At 37.5% G+C, this 25,668-nt stretch overlaps 1 protein-coding gene across 1 annotated transcript in view; it reads right to left on the reverse strand.

Moving 5' to 3' along the window:
* Positions 1-93: 93 nt before the first annotated feature.
* LOC104497817 (tubulin alpha-1 chain-like) overlaps positions 94-25,668 on the reverse strand; it is a 26,664-nt gene continuing 1,089 nt past the window's right edge. Inside the window, 2 exon segments of the mRNA XM_010141109.1 lie at positions 94-539; positions 542-617. Coding sequence (XP_010139411.1) covers positions 94-539; positions 542-617 — 522 coding nt within the window.

The following is a 25,668-nucleotide window of genomic DNA, read 5'->3' on the forward strand; positions in this document are numbered from 1 at the left end:
ATGTATGAGTAGTATTTATCTGACGGATAAAATATATCAAAATACATAAAATACGGATCAAAATACACTGATTCTTTTCTGAAAAAATACACTTTAGAAATGGGATTCCGTAAGATCCACGTTTAAGGCACCATCGAACCTGAGGGAAGCAGTAATGGAAGAGACCATCTGCCCAATGCAGCGATTGAGATTGGTGTAGGTCGGGCGTTCAATGTCCAGATTCCTGCGGCAAATGTCATAGATGGCCTTATTGTCCACCATAAAGGCACAATCGGAATGCTCCAGCGTGGTGTGGGTGGTCAGGATGGAGTTGTACAGCTCAACAACGGCTGTCGAGACCTGGGGTGTTGGGTAGATGGCAAACTCCAACTTGCATTTCTTCCCATAGTCAACTGAGAGGCGCTCCATCAGCAGGGAGGTAAAACCTGAGCCGGTGCCTCCCCCAAAGCTGTGGAAAATGAGGAAACCCTGCAAGCCGCTGCACTGATCAGACAGCTTCCTGATACGCTCTAGGACTAGATGGATTATCTCTTTCCCCATGTGTAATGGCCTCAAGCATAGTTATTTGCAGCACCTTCTTTACCAGATATCAGTTGTTCAGGATGTCCAGACCATCCCTATATATTAAAAAATTAATACTACTCTGTTGAAAAGTGAAAGAGCCAAGAGTTGCACTTCTGAGCTAAAGAAAATACTGGAATATAAAAATTTCAGATTATATAAAGATAAAAGGAACAATAATGAGAACTGTGTATCAGTATGAAGCATAATTTAAAGGAATACATGGAATATACACAAGAAATTTTAAAGTATGACTCTAAACTATGACAATTCCTTTCAATTCTACCATTATTTTATATATTTATAACTAAATATGTGAAAAATAGATGCAACTTATAGTACTTTATGGAAGATTATTGAGGTATGAGAGAAGTTAGGACTAACTGCTGTATAGAAGATAAGGAGAATTCACTTTTTGCTCTGTTATCCGAAATAATTCTTTACTTTCCAATCACAAAATGTCCACAGTGCCAATACCTACTATAGGTACTAGGAAGTTAATATACAGTTTCAGCTTTTCTGTTCTCCAGTTGATATTATTAGTGCCAGTTACACTTATCTGTACTGTTTAACAGTTAAATATCACGGCTAGAAAAAAGTTACACATCCCCTTACAGTTACATTAGAACAATTAAAACCTTCATTCTTTCAATGAGAAGACATTTGGAATGAAATTATAAAATGTCATTTAAGAAAAATAAAGGCAATAATACCATTAAAGTAGCAGACTAAGTTTTCAACTTAGTTAAACACTATAAAATAATTATGGCACAGTACATTTATTATTTGCAAAATGGCTGAGATACAAAGGAGTATGGCACGTGTCACGTCAGGCTGCATGTGATTTAATTCTTAAAACAAAGTTACTTGGCTTTAGCACTGCAATAGTCTTATGTATTTAAGGTTTTACATCAGCACTCAGCTAAAATGGCACTGCCATGCCCTGCATTATTGAAGGTTTTTAAGACTAACTAGAAAATCTGCTGTTTGGTAAAGGCACAAAGCTTTCCTAGAGTATTAAAGCCCCCAATGACAGATAGTTAGACTTAGTCTCAGAGAGGAGAATGGAAAGGAATTTAAAACCAATTGTGTATCTATCCCTTGCATAGAAAAACTTGTTGCTTCAAGTCGAATCATGTGAGATGAATAGCAAGAAAGTTTATCTGTGATGAAAACAGTATTCAAGCCATCATCAGTACTCTGAAGGCAATACTTCCTGAAAAAAGGAAGCTTTCTTTTCTTCCCTCCTTTCCTTCTCATCGCCTGACCTCAACAGCTATGAGTGATCTCTCACTTTCTCAAAAACAAACAGTAAAATAGAGATTCTCCATAGCCGCAGGATCAACGCTGCTAGAAGAGATGAAGTGCTTGGAAAAACTACAGTAGACAAGCAATGTCAAAAATTTGCCATGCACAGAATCAGTTTCAGTATTTGTACCTCAGCCTTGATCTCTTTTTCATTTCAGAGGCTTTCTGAACCTCCAGTGTGCAATCTATACACACATATCTGCTTATCTGAGATGGTGAGCTCCAGGTACCAGGGCTTTGGCACATGGTCATTCACCATGGTACATGTTTCGCACAATGTTTTCTGTTCAAGTAATGAAAGAACGTAAAGGCTGAGGTTGCAGTGAAGGACTAAGGAAACTGCAAAAATCTAAGTTCTTGAATTATCCTTACAAGCTTGTACTTCTAAATTCTCCTGATGTCGATGGAGTAAAATGCATTTTCGTAACAATGAGTGAAGCAATGATAATTCCCATGCTGAATTGCGGCCTCTTGCCGTTACCAGCTCACATCACACCAAAACCGTTATTAACCCTCTGGGGGAAAAAAAAAACAGAGGAATGTAATTTCATTATTATGTACCTCTTGCATCATTCACTTAGCACTGTGCTACACACAGGTTAGTCATAGTAACATTTGCAACGGAAAAATTACTTCAGTCACACCTTTTAGAAGAAGGATAGCTGAAAAATTACTTTAAGAATATCAAGCAGATCTTTTCAGTTTTACGACAGTTTCCAACAACATTGTGCAAAATATTTCAGTCTTATAACATTTTTTCATCCCTTCATTTTTGTACTGTCGTATTGTGCCGCTTATTTCATAACATTTCAAGATAAATTTAAAAATTCAAACAGGTACCAGTTAACAGGAAAACTTGTAATACAGGTTTTCTACCTGTCTACTAATCTCCAGAGTGCTGCTCTAGGCTCAGCTTGACCTCTCTTTACATGGAATGTAGTGTCATGTTACTTTGACTTAGGAAGGTGAATAATGCTGGGACAGACTCCTTTGTGCACTTTCTACTGACAGGTTTTTTGCTTGGCTATTTCATTTGGAGCTGAAGATGGAAAGTAACATAACATTAATAATGTTGATGCTTCCAGTTGGCATTGCAAGCTTTAAAACTGGGGATACTGAGCCAATCTAGACAAGAAGACTGACAGCAAAGTATAGTGATGCATGTACTAATCACAGATACCAAGGGCCACGCTGCCACAAAGGCTGATGCTGTTTTCCAGCACATCTCAGAGCATTTCACTGCATGGAGTGGGCGTAGGAGAGCCATAGAGAAACATTACAGTGCCAGGACCATCCCTGACGTAAATCAGCACCCCTTTGTTTTCCCACAGAAAAGTTTTGCTACCATGCCAGGAGAACCAGGATGCAGCTGGGGGAAAGGAAGGTCATCTGGGCCAATGTTATAACCCTTCATCTTCTGCAGCTGCTTACAGAGAGGAGTTGAGAGCCTTGAGATGTTGCTTGCTGCTGGGAGAAGGTACCCTCTCTAGAACTGTCAAAAGACCAACAGGCTAGAAAGACAAAAACTAAGCCAAAGGCCGTTTAAGCCAAGTATCTCCTAAATCCAGTACCTGATTTCTATCTTCAGCTGAGGTGAGATGAAGGATTTCAATTACTTCCAATAAAAATTACTAAAAATACTGTAACATCATAAAAATATTCAGAAAGTCATTGAGTACTGCTTCTATACAATCACAAACATGCTGGATTCTAAAGCTAGGACTTTTCCTGTGGAGCTCCTGTAATATTTACTCTTGGTGCCATCTATAGGTAGTTGTTACCACAAAATGTTACTCCAGAAAGCCAGTGAAAGGAGTTACAATCACCAACACATTTTTTCTACTACAGATGTCCTTGGGTTCTTACTAAGCCAATGTTTTTAAATTATGTCTAAGCATGATTTACGTAAACTCAAGACTCCAACTCATCTTCATTTTTTCCCATGTTTACAATTCAGTCAAATAGCCATTGAATGTGTTTAAACTTAAATTGTAATCTCAGAAGAAAGTCAAGACACAAAACCCAATCTAAAATAGCTATAAGAGTTGAAAACCTTCAAGTCAGCGTATGTAAAGATGCAGTATTTTCTACACACATTGATAGGCTGATGTGAAGAAATAAATATTCTGAAGTTGTACTTCGAACAACAAAACAAAACCTTCCAATCCCTCCTTCCAAAAGCCCCACACAGAAAAAAATCATCTTCCTATGACCTAGCAAAATGAAAAGGAAAGGGGAAAAAATTCTTTATTAAGAGGCCATGAAGAGGGAAACACAGTAATATATGCAATATTATTGCACATATATATAATGCAGTATGTCTCAAGTGTCTTGCACATTCATACCATCATAACTTAGCTGTTCTACTACTGGAGAGAGAAAAAAATCTTTTCTTGGAGTCTAAATGCAAAACATATTTGCCATAGCCTATACAGAAAAAAATATATATATATTTCACATGCATGTGGAGCGTAACGGATTTCAATTTGTTTTATAAAGTCTAAAAGCCTTAAAGGTAAAACTAATAACCAAGCTATGACACTTCCCCATATTCAGTTCAGGATCCTGCTTGGATTTGGTCTCTCAGCTGAACTAGAATACCATTTACAAATCACTAGCATTTCTCAAACAATTCCTTTGAGTTGTAACCTTTAGAAATTACCTATTTTAAATTATTACTTGAAAGAAAGAGTCTGAAGTGCTTTGGCATATAAATAGGGTCTACATGAGAAGGAAAAGCTTTTTAGTTGACAGTTCATCTAGGCTCAGCTGAAGGAAAGGAAAATAAATTGAGAAATAAGATATAAACCTTTAACAATAAAGAAAAGGAAATATTACAGTAACTTCCCAGCATTGTATTGGATTATGCATCAGTTCCTGTTTTCAGATTGACTGTCTTTCTAAAATGATTCAAGAGATCAGCCACAGCTTTTAAGACAAATATTATGATTGTTGGCTGAAATCTTACGGTCTACAAAATGCATCACGGATTATCAGAATGGCCCCCTTTATCCTTACAAACTACTAAATACAAATCTGAATGGATCACAGCATAGACAGTTGTTTATAATCATAAATACAAGTACGTAGGAGGAATAAGCAGATAGGAAAGTCTTTTTTAACTCACTTTACACCTTTAAGTGTATCGCCCTTAGGATGTGATATGCTCAGTTATTGTGTGTGTTCTGAAAGACACTCAGATAAACAATAGGTTTTTCAGGGAAATGTGTGTTCAATTTCATTCGACCAGAAACATTCTAGATATGATAAAACTAGAAAGAGAAAGCAAATGAACATAAAAAATTTTTCTGTATTACCACAAAAAGAAAATCTTAACTGTCAGTGAATTTACTGTTCTTTTATATCATAGCCAACAATAAACACCTTTAATGTCTCATTATTAGAGTTGTAACGTAGCTGGCAAAGGTGTAAGACATTGTGCTTCCAAATGTGGTATAGTGTACACAGTGAATTGTTATAGTTTACATAGTGAATTGTAGGACAAGCCTCTACCAACATTTTCATGGCTTCATCAAACCCTGTCAAGTACCATCCTCTGGCATCTTTCCTACCTACCATCTACTCCCTGTTTTATATGTACCCTGGAGGCCTAATTATTTAATTAGCCAATAAACACTAGCAGGGAAAGGTTTGCCTATTGCTCCTTCTGACTGTTCAACTGTATGTTATAAACTGATTACTGGTTGCCCAGTGATGCAAACTGATTACCTGATTTAAAGCCATTAATTAAATAGCCATTCATTAAACCCACAGTTAAACAGAACGTGATATTTTGTAATTAAAACAAATTGTTGTACACAATATCTTTTAACTCAATAGATTTATATGACCTGTTAACAGTATATTAAGCATGAATACAAAAGAAGCACTGTGACTGAAGCGAAAAAGGGATATGCTTTCGACAGGAAATAACTACATAGCAACCTATAGTAAGTTAGTGTTTATAATAGCTATTATCATTTTATATCACTTTTAAACTAGCTCACGCTTATCTCCCTCACTGGGCCCAGTTTTTAATACCTGTGCACATACCATGTGTTTTCCATTAGGTGATTACTTCTCTCTTAAAAAGAATATTTGACTGGGGCTACCATCTACTATTATAAGAACAAAACAATTCAGGGTCTCCTTGTCAGAGGATAAACAAGCACAAAATCATTCCAATTCAGCCTTAAAATATTTGAAGTTGTCTCCCCTCCCCAGTAAATGTTTCCTTTCTACTCTATGTCCAGTGTCAACATTTGCTCTCTTAGTTTCAGTGCAGTGCTGCTTCCTTCTCTCTCCATCCAACAAGCAGCACTGAGCTTTCTAGTTTCATCCTTTCACTTCACCACTGCAGTTCTCATTCCTGATAAGTTCCCTTATCCTCAGCCATCTGAGGCTAGTCAGGTCACACTACTTTTTCAGAAAGGAAGCTACTTCTTTTTTCATCCTCCCAGGACAGTACATGGATGACTGGGACTAGACGAAAGAGGAGAGAAGGAAGGGAAGTGATTTTTACCACAGCAGGGTAAAAGATATTATAAAAACAGCTTACAAAACTCAATACAACAGAACAAATACCACTATGAAATATCTGGTTCCCTTTTCCCAGGGTACGCATGAAAAACAATGGCCTTTTTTCAGGGAAAAGAAAAACAATTACCTTTAAATCACAAGGCTTTTGCCGGTTCATTCTTCAACAGCCCCTTCACTGCCCTGTTGCACACAGGTAGATTTTTACCCTCTTACGAAATAAACCTGGATCAGCAGTGCGAATTCTGCCAGTTTTCACAGATTAAGCAGAAAAGAAAAAGAACAGGAAGAAAGCATAACACCTTTCCTCTTCACACTCAAAAGCCTCATATTACAGAGAATAATGATCCAAGAAACTAAAGTTTGTTTCAGGTAATTTCTCTTTTTTTTTTTTTTAGTAGAGGGCCCAGGAAAAAAAAAATTGAAATCACAAAATCGTTTTGGTTGGAAGAGACGTTTAAGATCATCAAGTCCAACCGTTCACCCTGCACTGTCAAGTCACCACTAAGTCACGTCCCCCAGCACCACATCTACACATACTTTAAACACTTCCAGAGATGGTGACTCCACCACTTCCCTGGATTTGGACAGCCTGGTCCAAATGCTTCACAACCCTCTCTGTAAAGAAATTTTTTTCCGAATATCCACTGTAGACCTGCCCTGGAGCAACTTCAGGCCATTTCCTCTCATCCTATAGCTTGTTACATGGGAAAACGTACCAACACCCATGTTGCTACAACCTCCTTTCAGGTAGTTGCAGAGAGTGATGAGGGCACTCCTGAGCCTCCTTTTCTCCATGCTAAATAACCCCAATTCCCTCAGCTGCTCCTCATGAGACGTGTTCTCTAGACCCCTCACCAGCTTCATTACCCTTCTCTGAACACACTCCAGCTCCTCAATATCCTTCTTGTGAGGAGAGACCCAAAACTGGACACAGTAATAGAGGTGTGGCCTCACCAGTGCCCAGTACAGGGGGACAATCACTGCCCTTCTTCTGCTGGCCACACTATTGCTGATACAAGCCAGGATGTGGCCTTCTTGGCCACCTGAGCACACTGCTGGCTCCAGCACGCTCTCTGTATAATACAAAGTACTTGGTTTTTATAAGTAGACAAATAATTTCCTGGTTGGAAGCTTGTGAATAATGGTGCTTTCCTCTATTTTAAGTTCCTCTAATTTTCTTCTTTTATCAATTAAAAATAACTTTATAAAAATAACTTTATAAAGAATAACTTCATAAAATGCTTATAGTTTAATCCTCTAGTGAGAATTAGCACAGAGCACCAATTTTATTCAAGTGCATTTAAAAATCTTACCTACTTGCTGCTAAAAATTCAGTTATCTGAAAGTCAAGTCAATGTCAAATTAAATCTTTCTTTTATCTTGCAACAGAAAGCTCAAGAAGATCCGAAGAGCTGCAAGATTAAGGCAGCATAACTGATAACCGATAGGAAAGAAAAATCACATTTGATTTTACTTTCAGGGTATAGCGCTCTACGCGCACCATGGAATTGGACTCACACCCTGAACAAAAGTTTCAAGCTCTATTAGCACAGCTGCCTATGCTAGGGCTAGAGCCGTGATCACGAAATACAGATTTTAGTAAAGCTGCAACCCATATTTTTTTACATGACAGTACAGATGAAATGTTCATCCTCACTTCCATAAAAATTAAGGCAATTCTCAGACAAACAGTCATAAAGAAAAAGTTACAGTCAAAAATACAGTCTTTTACAATAATATTAATAGAATATACTATTCACAATCCATCTTGACTACGGATAACTGCAGAGTGCAACTCCAAACTCAGTCAATCATCATGAAACCTACCCTTTTCTCACCTTTAACTATAAACATCAGCTGAGAGGTCTTGCTACTTGTCCTTTCTTTACAATATTTCCAAGCAACCTTTCAGCCCTACTGGATTACTTATCAAGGAGATACAAATCTGCAGCAATGAGTAATGTGTCTGCCTAGGCATCATGCTCAATGTGAATTGAGAAGATCTGCACTAATTCCAGGGGTCTGTGTATCTGTTTCTAAGCTACAATATTTATTTCCACATGAGAAGTAGTTCTGGGACTATCACAATTCTGCTGGTAATGGCATATATTATTTAATCCTCCTGAAACTGAGGTCTGTGCTAAAAAGAAAAAGAATCCATTTCTCAAATGAATTTATTCCAGTACAAGTGCTGTGTTAAAAAATGAATATTTTCCATTACATAAAAATATAGTTCAGTAACAATCACTACCGTGCTTGTAACTCCCTTCCATCTTTTTTTCCCAGGGAAAAACCAAGCCAAATGGTAAGTGCAGTTAGTAGCCAGACCAGACCCTCCCTGACCCCTTGTTCCTTTACTGAACCCCACACTTCTATCATCCCTTCTTTTTCCTCTCTACTATCATTCTCCCCTTCTCAGTGTTTGCCTCCATCCAGCTACTTCCACACTCATATAAAATAACATTAAGGAACTTCCACAATATTTCTTCTATTACTCATGTTTGGTGCACCCCTCATGCTACGTAGCCTTTAACTCTGTGGCCAGTAAACTGTTCACAGCAGGACGAGAACTCTTCACTACATTCCATCTGCCTAGTACCTAGCTTGACAGTGTCCATCCTTGACTGTCTCATCAGTGGAATGTAACAGTTTAGAATTATGATTTATGTAGGGCTAAATGTCTCTGTTACAGTAAAATCTGGGTATGTAACCTTTTTTAAGTATTTCTCCTTACATATCCCAATAAGTAGAGAAGTGTGGAGAATTGGGGAACAGAGAAATTAAGAACAGCAGTAACAAGAAAAAAGAAAACAACACATCCCCCCAATCACCTAAGTATCTAGTACCTACTACCTTGTCAACTGTGTCGCAGTACCAAAATCCATTAGAATCATTATCTCTTCTCTCAGAATGAAATTCAACCTCTGTATTGCCAATAGCCTTTTAAGCGCTGCCATTGGTCTCACTTTTGATGCCATAGCATCTAAAACTCTAAATACAGTAGAGTGTATCAGTAACCACTCTGCCTCCAGCCTTTCCAATAACTGTCACAATGAATATGGAGAGCAGCTGAATTGACCTATATCACTACTCACTTGTACAGTTACTTTATTTTTACTGCATTGACACAATGGGTCTGTTTGCTATATTTTAAATCTTTATTTTGTTGAAACAATGACAATCTTTGCATTATATTTTCATTGATATGCATGTGAAAAAAATCAAAAGCCCTTATTCTCAACAAATGTTTTTTAAAATGTGCAGTGCATTCAGTTTCCATTCTTTTCAGAGTTTGAAGTATGAGTTCCTATTCACATCTCAAATACCTCTCTCATTGGGTACAAGTGAAAACCTGCTAATATTTCAGTGTATCAACAGCATGGATTAAATTATTCATTAGGAAAATATAATAACTAACTAAAAGTAACTTGATATAAACTTGCCAGCATAAAGGCACGATCAGAGTATTTTCATAATATTAAGAAAAAATTGCCTAGAGCATTAAAAAAAATAATAAACATCTTTAATGAGAACATTGATCCATTTTCTTCTCTGGGTTTTGAGAGACCAAGTGCAGCCAGTAAGCCCAAGAGTACAGACTAGAGCAGGTCTTCTTGGTAAGGTAAAAATGACATAGTGTTATTTCAGTACCATAATTATTCAGTAAAAAATCATCCAATATATTTTTAGAAAACTGAATATATTAAAATAATGGACGTGGCTTCCAGAATCTGACTTTTCAGAGTCCAATATGGGCCAGAAACATGACAGCAATACAGATTATGAGATACTTCTTTTAGAGATGATAAACCAGATTTGTGATTAAATCTCATTTACGTTCTACTTAAATTACTCTCACGTATATTTATATAACTAATACATGAATACTGGCAGCATTTTTTCATGGTCCAAAAAATGTGAGTTGCTGCAATGGTAATTGATAATGTATTTTTCTACTTAAGGAGTGCCACTGTCTTCCCCACTATATGAATTTACAACAGAAAACAGCTGAGAGACACAAGAGAAGTAAAGGATGACTCATAAAAATAGCCCCACACACACTTCTGCACACACATATCCTCAAAAAATGCCTCCCTGGCACATCAAAAATCGAAGTTGTTCAAAGCTCTTAAATAATTTAACTGAGAAATTGTTTGGGTCTTTTTCTTTGCCTCGATTCACCAAACCAGAGGAAACAAATTGTTATAGATGTACTGCTGTACCCTACTAACCCATCCTTTGCAAAAAAGACTTGGTTTTGTGTGATAAGCAAAAAAGGTAAATATGTGTCCTAGAGCCTTTTGCCTCACATGATAACAGTGGGTCATGAAGGGGTGAAAAATTTGTCTTGACCAAGAGGAACTGCATTTTGATAGTCTGCTGACTATCACCTAAGCTTGTTAAATTGTTCAGGGATTTCTTACATAACATAGTCTAAAATATTACTAATCAGCAAGAATTGCCTGGAGTCAACTTAGCAAACATGTTAATAACAGCATTTTTAAAATGCTCCCAATAAAAGTAATTTATCAATCCTGCATGATTCTGATCTATATCAAAAGCCACAGACCTGTAATGGAGTTGCTGATACTAAAAGTATTAGGACAGCCTAGGAATGGGTAACTGCCCAAGCCAGCACATTCTAGCATGGCTGCAAAGGATGACAACACCAATTAAAGGGATCACTCTGTGCACTCTATTAGATAATTATCCAGATAAGGTCAAGGCTCACATTCTCCTCAAGTGCTTTGATAATGGTTTATTACAGCAGCCCATTTCGAGTTACATTAGGCTGACAGCTGGTGTATGGAATACATTTCAGCACAGCTGCAATGAAACAATCTGGAGGTTAATGGGGGGCCCAGCAGTCAGAAAGGCAGGGCTCTCCTCTCCCCCCATCCTCTGACAGGGCCTGGAAAGCAGCGCATAAGGCTGCACTTTCAGTGCAATCCCAACAGGATACGCACCCTGGTGTGCATTACTGCTGTAGTCATTAGAGACCTGGGCATTGAACAGACAGCTTCTGCATCCATGGGGTTTCTGCTGATGGAGTTTGAAAACAAGATGTCTCTTGTGGCATTAGAGCCCACCCCTGGGATTCCTGTTATTTGCACAAGCCCTGCATAAATACCATAGTAAAGCCCTACATATTAAATCTATTTAATTGTTCTAATGAATCCTCCTTTCATCTACACTTTATTTATAAACCTAACTTTTCAGAAGCATATTGTAATGATTAAAAAGTACTTTAACATTGTTGTTAGATATTTAATTTTAAAAATAATCAATGCATATATGCATTGTAAAGCTTGTAAAGCTCTGGCTAAAATATGTAACTTAATAAAAATATGTACTTTTTTTCTTCCACTGATTTCAATGAACTTTGAATTATGCCTGCTGGTGCCACTCTTTGCCTTTCAAGCACCTGCTGTAGCTGCAGACACTACTCATTTGGTATTAATTCCTGCTTACAAGAGTGTATTTATGGATGAAGTCTTCAGAGAAGGCACATTATGAGTTCCCTATATAATGAAAGCCCTTCTTACTCTTTTTTTAATGTTCTGAGAAGCCAAGATAACCAAAGTCAGCTTCTTAAATCCATACTTGAAGCAGCTGCTTAAGTGACCTCATTCAAAACAAACAAAAAAAACAAGAACCAAAAATCTTTGTATGTTTCCTCTTGAATTTCATAAGAGCTGCTGAGTACTCAGAACAGAAAATCAAGTGATATATTCAGCTGCCTTACTTTGATTTAATTCATCACACCATGGTTCAGAAATGATGGTCAGACAGATTTTAAATCAAATTTTCAAATGCAAGCTGCAGGGGTTTTTCACCTCCCAGGACCCAACTTCCTAGATTAGAAAAGGAATTTGGCTCTCTAACATCAGTGAGACTGCTCAGATAAAATAAAAAAAATTTTAAAAATCCAAACCAAAACCAAATAGACTGTGCTCTCTCATGTCTTAGATTTAACATTGTCTTATTAACTCCACTCTTTGAAACTCTTTCTAAATGACAGTTAATTAATCCTCACATTAATACTCCATTTTACTACTGGTGAAGAGAACCAACAGGAAGTGTGTAACAGCAGGCATGAAAGCTCAGAATTTCTGTCCTCAATCCACATCACTAGATCTTGGCATCCTGCTGCACTGTGCACACTGGCCCCACAGGCTGTCCTGCTCAGTCGTTGATCAAGAGCATAAAGTAAGTGGTGGCAGTGCACATGCATCAACAGTCTTGCTGTTACTGCATAATCTTTTGATTACACCACTCTGTCAAGTGACTAAAACAGCTATCTGGAGACAGCATGCTATCTTGCAGCACACCTTTTGAGGTCTCATAGTAATTCCCTCTGTAATAAGAAAATTACTCTCTACCTCCAGCGAAAGGACACTAGCAGAACATGTAGGCCAATGAAAGGGCTGGCTTCAAACAGTTTCATCAGTCAGCCTTCTTTCCTGTTGGGAATTCATGACAGATCATGGCTGTTTGTTAGTTCACAGTATGCTTTATGATCTTGCTTGTGTGCCTAAAATGTCATCTGCTTAAACTGTGCTGATCATAAAAAACGGAGTAAATATTTATCCCAGCGCAAGAAGCCAAGATGCCTGGATACACCAGACATAGGCCCTAACTCTGCGCTGCAAGCGTCTTCACAGGATCACAAAAGGGTTGAGACTGGCAAGGGCCTCTGGAGGTCATCTGGTCAAACCCCCGTGCTCAAGCAGGTCCACCTAGAGCAGGCTGCCTAAGACCATATCCAGATGGCTTTTGAATACTTCTAAGGATGGAGACAACAAAGTGTTTCCTGATATTCAGAGGGAACCTCCTGTGTTTCAGTTTGTGCCCATTGCTTCTGGTCCTGTCACTGGGCACCACTGAAAGGAGCCAGGCTCCATCTTCTTTGCAGCTGCCCTTCAGGTATTCTTATAAATGGATGAGATCTCCCTGAATCTTCTCTTCTCCAGGCTGAACAGTCCCAGCTCTTCCAACCTCTACTCATGAGAGATGGTCCAGCTCCTTAACTGCATTGGTGGCCTTCTCTGGATTATCTCCAGTATGTCCATGTCTGTCTTGTACTGGGGAGCCCAGAACATGACACAGCACTCCAGGCGTGGCCTCACCAGTGCTGAGCAGAGGAGAAGGATCACCTCCCTCAACATACCAGCAACACTTTGCCAAATGTAGCCTCAGATACCTTTGCCTTCTTTGCTGCAAGGGTACTTTGCTGGCTCTTGGTCAACGTGGTGTACACCAGGACCTTTATTTGGCATAATGCTAGGCATTTGGAGAAATAGCAGCTACACACTACAGCAAAATCCTGTCTCGCCTGTAATGATGATGGACATTCAGACTCCTCAGACAAGCTAAAACGGACTAAGCACTTGTTGGGGCTTATCTACCTTAAGAAACATTGCAGTGGATTAAATTTTTCTTATTGACTTGTTTCCCCAAACTGCCTAACTATCTGTAGAAGGTATTTTCCAGTATTATTTTTTCAGTCAAGTAAAACTTAATTTGAGTGTAGAAAGCATTACTAAGACATCTCAGTCTAGCAGAGACGTAGTATGTGTTCCACGCTTTGTCATGCAATACTTCAACAAGTATCAGTACAAAAAAGTAGAGGTTTAAAGTACATGCATTTTAAGTGGATAAAGCATGAACAGAGGTTGCCACGTGCATATACATTAAAATCGTTTATTTGCTTTTATCTTAGTACACAGAATTTAAGGCATTCAGTGTTATGTGGACAGGAGAGGAGAGCAGAGTAAAGTTGTTTATAATTATTAACAGAACAAATCTATCTCATATTGAAATAAATTATCTAACATTACAGAAGACTTTATATTCAACACCACTGCCAATTATCATATCCCTGTATTATGCGGTCATATTGGCAACTTTAAGGTCTACATTTCTCTTCTTATTTCTTATCCCTTGGCTGAAATAGTTTTTATCACAGCACACAATAACCTACCTTTGTCTTGGGAGGGTCTTAGGAACAAGTTCCTTATTTATATCACCAAAAAGGTCAATGCGTATCTTACTTCATGACAGCGGCATGGTAAATAACATCTGGTTACAAAGCTAGACTGTAAGGCTGATTTTTAGACAGGAGTTCTGCATGATTGCAGAGAGAAGGTCAACTTCACAAATATCAGTCAACATCTATAGCGATGAATCTGGCTGCTCATTTAGCAAACTAATCTGCTTGCTAGATTTCAACAAGCAAACAAACAAACAAAAAAATTACTAAATGCTGGAACTGACTATTCTCCCATCTGACTATTCCGCTAAAGCCTCACCAGCTTACATGTCAATCTGAGGAATGCATCAGCAAGAACTAGCAGAGACTACTCCTGCAGGACTTTTGATCCTACCTCAGGAGTGAAATCCATTCAAGTTAATTAAATTTTCAACAATGAAATAGCAAAACATACAGGAAAGCTGTTACTTAAACGAAACTTAGTTACAAAAATATTGTGAATTATTTTTGTCACACTAAACTATAAAAAATATGTCCTATTTATCAGGTGCATTTTAATTCAAGGAAAAATTTTGCATCCAAGTAGATGTTGCTAGGTTAAAATGTTCTAGCAAATAATTTTTTATCTATATAGTTGCTTACAGTTCAAACATACTGTAAGGGTTAACGCTGTTATCAGTACCTCTGGCATCTCCTCATTGTAAATGCACAAAATAGAGAAGTTGGCTGAAGTGGTAATAATTATAAATTTGAATGAACTTTTAAAGTGGATCCATTGCATAGATTGTTGAAATGTTAAAGCAATTAGAACAGCTTTTTTTCAGCAGATTAATTCAGGAAAAATTCCAAGCAACAGTGAAGTAGCTCTTGGGAAATAATTACTAAAATAGTAAATGGAGTTCATAATCAACAAAGATGCTAACTTAATGAAGCACAGTTTCCTCCTGAATAAATGGTATGTCACATCACCCTAACCAACGTATGATACAGGTCACTTGAAAATGTTAGCTTGAGAAAACAAAACAAAATGTTACAGCAGTGCTGGCATAAAGATCGTATTCCTGATGGAACTGCTTTAATTTAGAGAAGCTGCAGCTACTCATCACTGCAGTTTACACTCAGGACAACAAAGGATGTAGAAGAGGAAGGAAGGGGAGGAATATAGTCATGATAGTATCATGATAGCTATGAAAGAAATTATTTCAATAACTAGTTCCTGGCAAACTAGTATGTTCCTGGCAAAAGACTGTGGTGACCTTCAGGGACCTTCTGACTTAAAAAAAAAAAAAGGCTTAAAAAATATAACAGCTGATGTTGCATCTTCTCTTCCAATTAGTATAGAAACAGTAAAAGAAAATCAGAAGAAAGAGAAGTATGTGACAGTACAGTATTTTCAGAGACCACTACGAGTCTCTGTAACTGGGTCACTGCCTTCTCTATCTATTCACCTATGTAACTCTTCAAGCTACCCACCATGGCCAGTTCATGTTTGAGGACCATTAGGACATTTTTTAAAGACTTTCAGACATACAGTTGGATTAAGATATGACTGCAAACAAGTAAGCTTGTCATACTGACCCAGAAGGCAAGAGATTTTCCACTCAAAACTTTGGCTAAATTTGACTGTGATATCTCCATTTTTCTGATGCCTTATTTACTGATGCTCACTCACAGTCCTTGCCATCAGGAGTGTAGGGCAGCATGTCCAAAGACTATCATCCATAGTTGTGATTTTAATTAAAGCGCATAAACTTTATGAGTTTTCAGATTGCTATATAGGAAGTTGAGGTCTCAATAAAATCCCCCTTTACGTCTAAAAGTATAAAGGTCAGACAGAAACAGGATGGGAGAGAAAGGGCTCATAAAATGGGACTCAACTGACAAGGCGGGTTGGGATGAGAAGCATAAAGCTCCAGTACCAAGGAAAATGACCTTTTGAAGACTCACACTGAAGGAATGGATATTACCAAAAATTTCACACATATTTCTTTCCTGTGTTTCATGATCAGGTATCAGGTTACCCAGAAATTTAAAGTCTGCTAAGGAAATTAAGACAAGAGTTCATATATCTCAAATTTGTTAGCCCTCTTGGCAGTAAGCTCCCTACCTTTGGCCTTGCTTCTGTGGCTTGGACTGCCACCTTAAGCTCACTCCAGGACTGGCTGGTGACAACTGACTGACTGCTTATAATCCAAGCAGGATCAACTCAAGTGGCTAAAGCAGGTTGCCCAGTAGTTTGTGGTGGTGTCATCTTCTTGGGCATGGCCAACTTTGCAGAGGTGCTCAGTGCAGGCAATGTAGCCAAAGTGTAGCCAATGCCTAGCAGAGAATTTCACGTTCATGCCCAGCAGATCTTAAGCTTGAAAGGGAACAGGTCAAACTTTTTAGGAACCTGGCAAAACTCTTTCTCTTTCCCCAAGACAGTTTCTAATGACGCTGGAGAATGACATTTCCCAACCATGGCAGGACAGCTGTACCTATTTAGTAATCATAAATAGATCTTTTTCATATTACAAGCTATACCTTAGCCATTGCTTTCTTCTGTTTGTGACATCTTTTTGCAGAACCCTGAGATCTGTATGGGTCAGTGACAGTTTCAGACCACAATATTTTTTTTCGTTTTTTTGTTATTCGGATATTTTTAATTAAGAAAGTGCTCCAAGAATTTGGCCAATTGAATTCTGGCAAGACAACCCTGTTATCTAAAGACAATATGTTACAACACAGAGGAACGATACAATACTTTGAGAAACTCTGGAAAATTTGGCTCATTTCTTCATTGTCATAGTGCAAAAATATGAGGTGTTAAACCTTGCCATTTAACCTTTCCCTTTCCTTTAAGAAAAAAAAAACACAGAAATAAAAAATGCCACGCAGTTGGAAGAATAAGTGTTTTGCTTTGGATCCTCCTCTCAATAAAAGGAAAATCTTCATTAATAGTTAAATCAAGAGATGAATCAATGAAAGACAATGAAAATAACCTGATTAATAGGATAATAGAATTAATATCTGATGGATTTTGCCAAACCAGAAATGGGATACACATAAAGTACCTCTTCACCTAGAATGTAACCTATTGTGGGTTTAGCTAGTTTCTTTCACTGTTCCAAGTACAGATAGTATTTTTGCTAGGAACAAAATGTCTGCACTGAAAACTATCCCCAAAAGTGCTGATTTCATGAAACTTTAATTGCAACAGTAATTGCAAAGGCTTATCTTATTCGAAAAGACTATTTTACCGATCCGTTCATGCAAAAACTAGGAAGTTCATCCTAAATTACTGCAATACCTTTTACTTATGAACTAAATCCAGTAATAAAGGGCAAGAAATATGAAAATAACTGTAGCTTAATCCAGCCCTTTAAAACAGTGAATGAAAAGGTGGGGGGTTTTAACAAACTAATGTTTGTTATGCCAGGATAAGACAGCACCTGTATGTTCAGCCTTCTGAACTGGTGGAAGGAATATTCGTCTTTATTTAAGAACAAACTCTATCATCTTCATTTATAAAGGTAACTGCTTTTCTAGGCAAGTAGTCCAGGTCTCTGCTAGAGCTTTAATGTGGACTAAGGTATAAAACACTGTGAATGAAGGTGGTAGGAACTGGCACGAAGTCAGCACTTTCATTTCCTTTTGTGAGGAACCAGATTTCATTTACCATATAAATTATCAACAACCTTTTTAATATGGTTATAAATTCATTGCAGTTATTTTTTCTTTAAAAAGCAATTGCAGCTGAATATTAACAATTGCAGTAAAACTGATTTTAATTCAAATGAAAAGGAACTTTGTCGACACTCCTCAGTAAAACCTTTACAAAAACAGTTCTTCTGCAGAATACGTGTTCTGTGAGACCTAATGACCTCCTAACATAATAGAAAACTTATCTAATATGCTTACATCTGGAATGAAGCTCCAGCACAGAACTCCTTCTCATTGTTTTAACCGAAGTCCTCCAAAGGTCTAATCTAATGGTCAAATACATTCTATGATCTAAACGGTTAAGAAGGTTTCCCTAATATTCACTCATTACATTTAAGCGCTCAGGTAGAGAACTGGACGGACACTCAACTTGCAAGTGATCAGAAAGCAAAGAAGTTTTATTTGTGCCATATTTTGACCAGATCAGATAGTCTTAAATTATATCAAATACATTAGCTCCAATTAAGCCCTGCTGCTGCAGGAAATCATACCAGCCACTCATGAGATAGCATCCCTACACTGACCAAAGTTAGCTGCTGCTTAGACTTACGGCTTCTGATTGGAGGCCAAGATAGAGACTGCAAGAGAGGTGGCAAAAAAAGTATAATAACAAATAATTACTGCTTTTTTAGCATTATCTTTAAAGCCGAGAGGGAAAAGTAGGAATCTTTGTTCACTTTCAGCACTGGCAAAATAATTTTCACTCAAATGACTTCTACTTCATTCTCCTTTACATAAGATGGCTGGTGTTCACTGATTCTGATATACAATCAATCGTATCCAAGAGATTCTGTGATAGGTTGCAATTTGGGATATTGAACATCTTAAATCATGGAAATACTTCACCGCGTATTAGGTGAGAAAGTACTGCCTTTGCCATTTTCTTATTAGGTACAAGACTTAAATAACCTAGGAAATGCTGAATCCTAGCACAGTGTACTACCTTTCTGTATTATGTACTAGTTTGTGTATTACTTCACTTTTTCCACCAAAAGAAAGAAAAGATGCAATGGTATATGTTTACACACGTACAAAAATGAGTTCACCATGTCAGTTGCCACAGATGAAGCACTGCTATTTCTCAAAAAAAAAAAATAAGAACACTCTTGGATAAATTTTATTCTCCCTAGCTGTGGTCTATTCACTTCATTAGTGCATCCGCACTGTCCCCCAAAAACCAAGACAGACGCCAGTCTGTATGGATGCGTTATCACTGAACATTCTTGGACCAACCACACTTTGACTATTTCTTGCACCAAAAAAGCTATCAGTTATCCTTGCTAGAAAATGCCAAGAGGTGCAGTAAGTACATAACTGTAAGCTGCTAGCCAGGAAACCAGCTGCCATGTTCTACACTAATGAGGAAATAAAGGGCAATAAATGCTGGTCACTTTGGAACTCAGGTTTGCATTGCTGAACCTCCTGGTGGAACTGCAAAGAAGGGAAGAATTGAAGTTGCTTTGGAAATGGTTTGTTCAGATCAGACAAACTTCACAAGCATTCACACAGCCAGCCTCTATTCCTTTAGTCTTCATTGCAGCAACCATTTAAACACATAGTTTCAATTATCTTTATTGGGATTTAAGGGTATGTTAAAGTGCTTCTAACTGCATTCTGAATGGGCGTCTCAATGACTAACAGACCAAGAACGTGGTCTGTTGCCTGGGAAGACAAAGGGATTTCAGACAATACAATGGCCTGTCAGGAGATAAGAAACTGCTTCTCAACAGACTGGAAGACATTTCAAACCTGGCATTTTTAAGTCCATCGATTTAAAAGTGGAAAATTATGTACTAGGACATCAGCTCACATGGCTGTGTTTCCACAGGCTTCTGAAATACGTTTTATGATAGAATTATTTTTTTAAATCAAATCAGAAAAGGTGTTACTGAAAACACCATTCACTAATTTTATCCCCCTCCAAGTTAATTACCGCCATGCTGCTGCAATTTATGAGATCCTATGTAAGAGAAAAAGTACTAGATTTGTGTTTGAAATAAATATATTTTATAATTACAGGTAACAGCTGAGATAATTCTACCTGAAAAGGATCTGTGAAAGACTTCTTACATGAATATATGAAGAGACTTTACACCTTGCAGCTTTATCTTATCAGGAAAGAAACATCCTCCTATCCCACACTGAAACCTTTTTAAGGAAATGGAGAAAGAAAAATAGAAATTATTTGATTTTGTGTGTGTGCGTTTAATATAAAGAAATTAAAATATAACCATGAGGAAATACCATTTCAAGTAAGGACTGGTCAAGTCTATGGCTTGAGGCCAGCTAACAGTATGAAACTTAAAATTGCTATTATGTAATATTAAAGGGGTTTAAAGGGCATTTAAGAAGACATTCCTTATTCCAGGTTTAAATAATATTCAAATTAAATAAATTCCCCAGGAAAAGAAATACTATTCGATAACATTTTCAGTGAATTCTTACTGACCACAAAAAAATTCTTTGTGAATGACAGATAACTGACACATTACAGAGGCAGTCAGGCTGTTCATAACCTGAGAAGTGTCATAGAAATGCTACATTACAGTCCAAGACTACTAAATTTTAAGACTCTTGCAGTGACTTTTCATATAAGATTACTCGGTATTACAGTGGATGGTCCAAAGCATCCCTGCCTTTGTTCCTTATTCTTGTAACAGATGTGGCGCATTTATAATAACATTACCTTATTTTTAGACATTATTGCAACCTCCACCTGCCACACTAGCTCCTGCAGGTGTAAAATTAGAATCCATATTTCCAGTGTCAGCATGTAAGGCTCAGATTCAAGAAAGCTCTTAAGTAAATGTTTTACTTCTAGCATGAGGTCAAAAGCTATCCTGCAACTGCTAGTAGGCTCTGGAGTAGATTTGAGAAACATCTTCTTTACTAAATGGAAAAAAAATGACCATGTGAACATTAGAAAATGAAGCACCCCCGTGGAGCATGAACTGCTCTTATATTAAGCTCAGCAGGGAAACTCTCCAGTTCCCTGGCGTGCTGGTATATTTCTCACTTTTTGCCAATAAACTCCATACATTTGATAAACCTGATAAAACCATCACACAAACCCCTACAACAAGGCAAGCAGTTGGGTAAATTTTCACAAACTTTTGGCATACTGACCTTGGTCACAAGAACAATTCTATGTGTGGAAAATTAATGTCACAAACTATTTCTTCCTGATTATGGGAAAAGAAATCACTGATTCCAGACATCTCAATATTTAGCAGTTGACAAAGTTTTCCCATGTAAACGAAAATCAGTTACTTAAATAGCTACACAGCCTGGAGTACACAGAAAAAGTTCCTTAACTGACTGGTGGTAGTATTGTTGATCAACGCATTTCCACCAAAACATCAAAGTTTTGAACAGACGGTTACATGGATATAATTTTATTGAATGTACTTCTCTTCAATGCTCAAGTAACGATGGGTTGCAGTCACATTGAGCTAAACATGGCTTATTTGTTGGGGAAGCTGACTAGGGCCTCTGCTGAGGCACTGGTGTGTGATTACAAGACAGAGTCTTTAGTTGAATTTAAGTAATAATAGATAAAAGGTGAAATACACACAATTCAGGGGCTTTTCTTTATTCACACAACTTTCCTTCAGCTGACTACCAGAGGCATGCAAGCTTGTAATACCAGTTTTGCTTCTCAACTTCTGAATGACTTCTTGCACATTTCATTGTGCATCAATGTCCTCTGACTTTAACAATTACTCATGTCCAGGACAGTTCCACTCTCAGCCATTGTCATCTGACCGCCTCCTGCTCAGCCCAGAGGTGCACTTCCACTTCAATATATAAAGGAAGTTTTACAAGAAAGACAGAGAGAAAGTTATTACCAAGGCCTGCAGTGATGGGACAAGGGGCAAAGGTTTTAAATTCAATGAGGATGGATTTAAAATAGATACAAAGAAAGTATTTTTTCCAATTAGGTTGGTTAAATACTTTAACAAATTGCCCAGATAAATTGTGGATGTTCTGGAAGTGTTCAAGGCCCAGCTGGATGGGGCTTTGAGCAACTTGACCAAGTGAAAGATGGCCATGGCCACGGCAGGGTGGTTGGACTAGATGATCTTTAGAGGTCCCTTCCAACCTAAACCAATCTATAATTCTATGATGCCATTTCTGTCTCCAACATATATGGCTATGGATCCTACAGAAATGAAGATTATAATAGTGAATTCATCAGATGAGAAAGGAAACCCATTTAGGCTTTGAAATGTTTTATTTTGTATTAATGGAAAAGGGTAATATTGTACTTTTATACAGTTAGTAACTGTTGGGGGGGGGGGTTTAACTGACTTTTAGATGTGGTCAGTCTTTCCCATTTCTCTGTGTACCATGAAATGATGCTGAAGCCAACAGAGTATTGTCTAGTCATTGCCCTTTTTATTTCTTCAGGTTTTTTGAGCACGGGGTCAGTAACAGTTGTGCCTGTTCATACCAAATTTAGTTTTGGTTATTCCTTTGCAGGGAAAGTAATAAAACACTATTAAATTATTTCCTAACAAACATATTTGGAAATCAATGTTGTAATTACACTTTTCTGGAATTCAGCAAAATAATTTGCTCTCCTGCCTCAGGCAGTTATTGAATTGATAATTCTCTGAAATCAGAATTGGGACTGTTAAAAAAGTCGGCTTCCTTTCTAATACTCCTAAAGACTTCCTCTATTAAAAGAACAAAAAAATCCTCTTATTTTCCAAAGGCTCCCTAGAGGCAAATTGTCTTCTAAACTTGAAGAAGAGTTTCTTTTATAACACGAAGATGTCATACTCAATAAAATCTTCCTTCTACAGTCTCAGTTTCTATTTAAACAGACATATTCCATCAAGCTGACTCCAAAAATTGACTGGATAAGAAGGCCCTCTCATCTGACTGAAGTTTTCCAGCTCACCAATTATATTGCTAAACTCATCATGTCTAACCAGTTTCCTTATTATAAAGAAAAAAAAAATCCCCTCACTTTTTACTGCTTCATCCTTGAAAAGAGCTTTACTGTTTAAACTTTAGTGTCTCAGCCACATGGGTTGCCATCATCAACCCATGTAGAAAACAACAATAAAATGAAATCACCCATAGAGGTCATCCCTTTTGTCCTGCGATAATACGAAGAACCAGAGGACTAGCAATGAATTCCAGAATTTTAACAACCTGAACAAATTGTTAAGTACAAACCAGAATGAACATAGGATGTGACATTTGTTCCACAGTCAATGCACAGAGGTGCAGTCTGAAATCTGCAAAGATATCTTCCTGATTTTACTGAGGAAAAATGACAAAGGAAGAGAGTGATTGCTTTTCGTATAAATCTTTTTCAGTAAGGTAAAAATCAGGTTTTTTTAAGATCTGAAAACAGTGTGAAAGAATAAATTACCATCTGAATGAAAGCACTCCAAAATTATAACTGAAGACCAGCGACTGGCCCAAGTCTTCTGATTGTTCCAGTTCCTCCCTCCCTTTTCTTTTTTCTTGCTTCTTTCTTCTTTCTTTTATTTTTCCTTTCCTTTCTTCTGTCTTCTTTTTCCTTTTCTCTTCCTTTCTTTCCCTCCCTCTGTGCTTCCCTTCTCTCCTTTTCCTTGCTGTTGGTGTATCTTTCTAGCAGAAATTAGAACTATGAAAAATAAGCTACTCTCTCTGGGAAACTTAGCAGCCAAACCCAGCTGCAACACTATCGTGTGGGAAATTATATCTCTACTAGCCTTGTTTTGTTAACTCTAACCAAAACATTCACCACGTGGGGTCTAACCCCTTTTATCCAATTATAGTGCTTTAAGAGATGCGTGCTGTCTGTGTAACAGAGACACTATCCAATCACCATGTAGCTAGTTGGGTGGACAAGAGTCTATAAATTGGGATGTATTGTAAACAATAAACGGGTCTCACTACACACCATACTGGCATACGAGTGATTCGTCCAGCTCCAGTGAAGAGCCCGCCGTGGGTCGCGACACTCGCCTTGTTCATTTCATAAAAAAAAAAAAAAAACGGTAAGCCAAACCAAATCCCCAACACAGTACCCTAAAACTTGTTACACAGCTAAGTCTTGAAATAGACTTGTAATGATGCAAGCTAGATGACTGCAACACAAATACTTACTTAACAGTATTATCTTTTGATTGAAAAAAGCTTCAGTCAGGCCTGACTCATCGAAACGGTCATCTGACTGTCGATTTTCATTCACAGAGTTTATCACCATAACTTCAGATAAACACTAGCATTGCTTATGTGATAGCACAGAACGCAACATCTAAAAACCCCCATACAAACAGTCAAACTGTCCAAGCTGATCTATTAACAACTCGCCTGCAAGGACACACGCATGACTGTCACTTTAAGCATTTTAGATTAATTTAGAGTATTAAACACAACAGATTTTTTAGATTCAGTAACCACAGCATCTTCAAGGCTTTCAGGTTGCCAATGCTTCCTCACAACATGAACCCGCATGTGGTTTTGTTTTTTTCAAACACCTGTAATTGATACCTTTGATTCACATCTATTGTAGAAATGCACATTGTCTCTCTGTGCATTGTTGCCAATTTACAAGAACATTAAACATGAGTTGCCTCAGGGAAAAACTCACAGCAAATGTGCCTTGAAGCAACGGAACAAAGTATACAAACAGTCATAATTCTAACATATTTCTGAGTAGTTGTACGTTTTATACAGAATCCTTTTTTCCCTCAAAAAATAATGTTTTATGGCTTTTAATCCTTTTTATTTTTTTAAATTTTTAATTTATTGTGTTCCTGAATTAAATAACCTACGAGATATATATGCCACGTAAGTAAAAAAAATTCCTCGCGACAGAACTCATTGAAAAGAGAGAAACACTACTTAAGTCGGACAGATAAAGACTTTACAAGAACAGATATGAATTCGATGATATTCAAGGCACCGGTATGCATGACAATATCTGAAGCTTGAAGCAGAAGTGATCTCTTCAGTTATACTGCTAAACCAAATGTTAACCATCAATTAGATGAAATCAAGCTTCTAAAATACAAAAAAAAAAAAAAACTAACCACCAAAACCCCATTTTGTTTTACATGTTTGTATCTCTCGCTCATTCTGTGCTGACATAAAAGCAGCAGTGCAACACACCATTTTTACTATATGATTTCCAAGGGACTTCAATTAAAATCATAGTTCTAGTTTGACAAATTCAATTTAAAGATATGAAAAAGAGCCTTTTTATTCCAGATGTTGTACTCCAAGACGACAAAGACTACAGACTTGCCAGAAGGGGCAGTGACAAGGAAAGTACAACATTTCAATAAAGTTAAGCAGAATGGTTATTAACCAGCATAACACTAAAAATACTGCTTTCTTCCAGCCAGGCCTGGACTTCAGAATGGGAGATGATAATGATGCAATATCCAACAGTTCTTTGGAAATAAGAAAACATAGAATTTTCTTGTTGTAGAAACATGGGACCACTTACACAAAGCATGCAGAAATAACAGGAGAAACGGTCATCAGAAAATGTGTCACTGACAGTCAAGGATTAGGCTGGGCTGGCCACTAGACGGGTGACAGATGCTCTCTATTAA

This window comes from Buceros rhinoceros, unplaced genomic scaffold, assembly GCF_000710305.1.
Source record: "Buceros rhinoceros silvestris isolate BGI_N320 unplaced genomic scaffold, ASM71030v1 scaffold11490, whole genome shotgun sequence".
NCBI lineage: Eukaryota > Metazoa > Chordata > Aves > Bucerotiformes > Bucerotidae > Buceros > Buceros rhinoceros.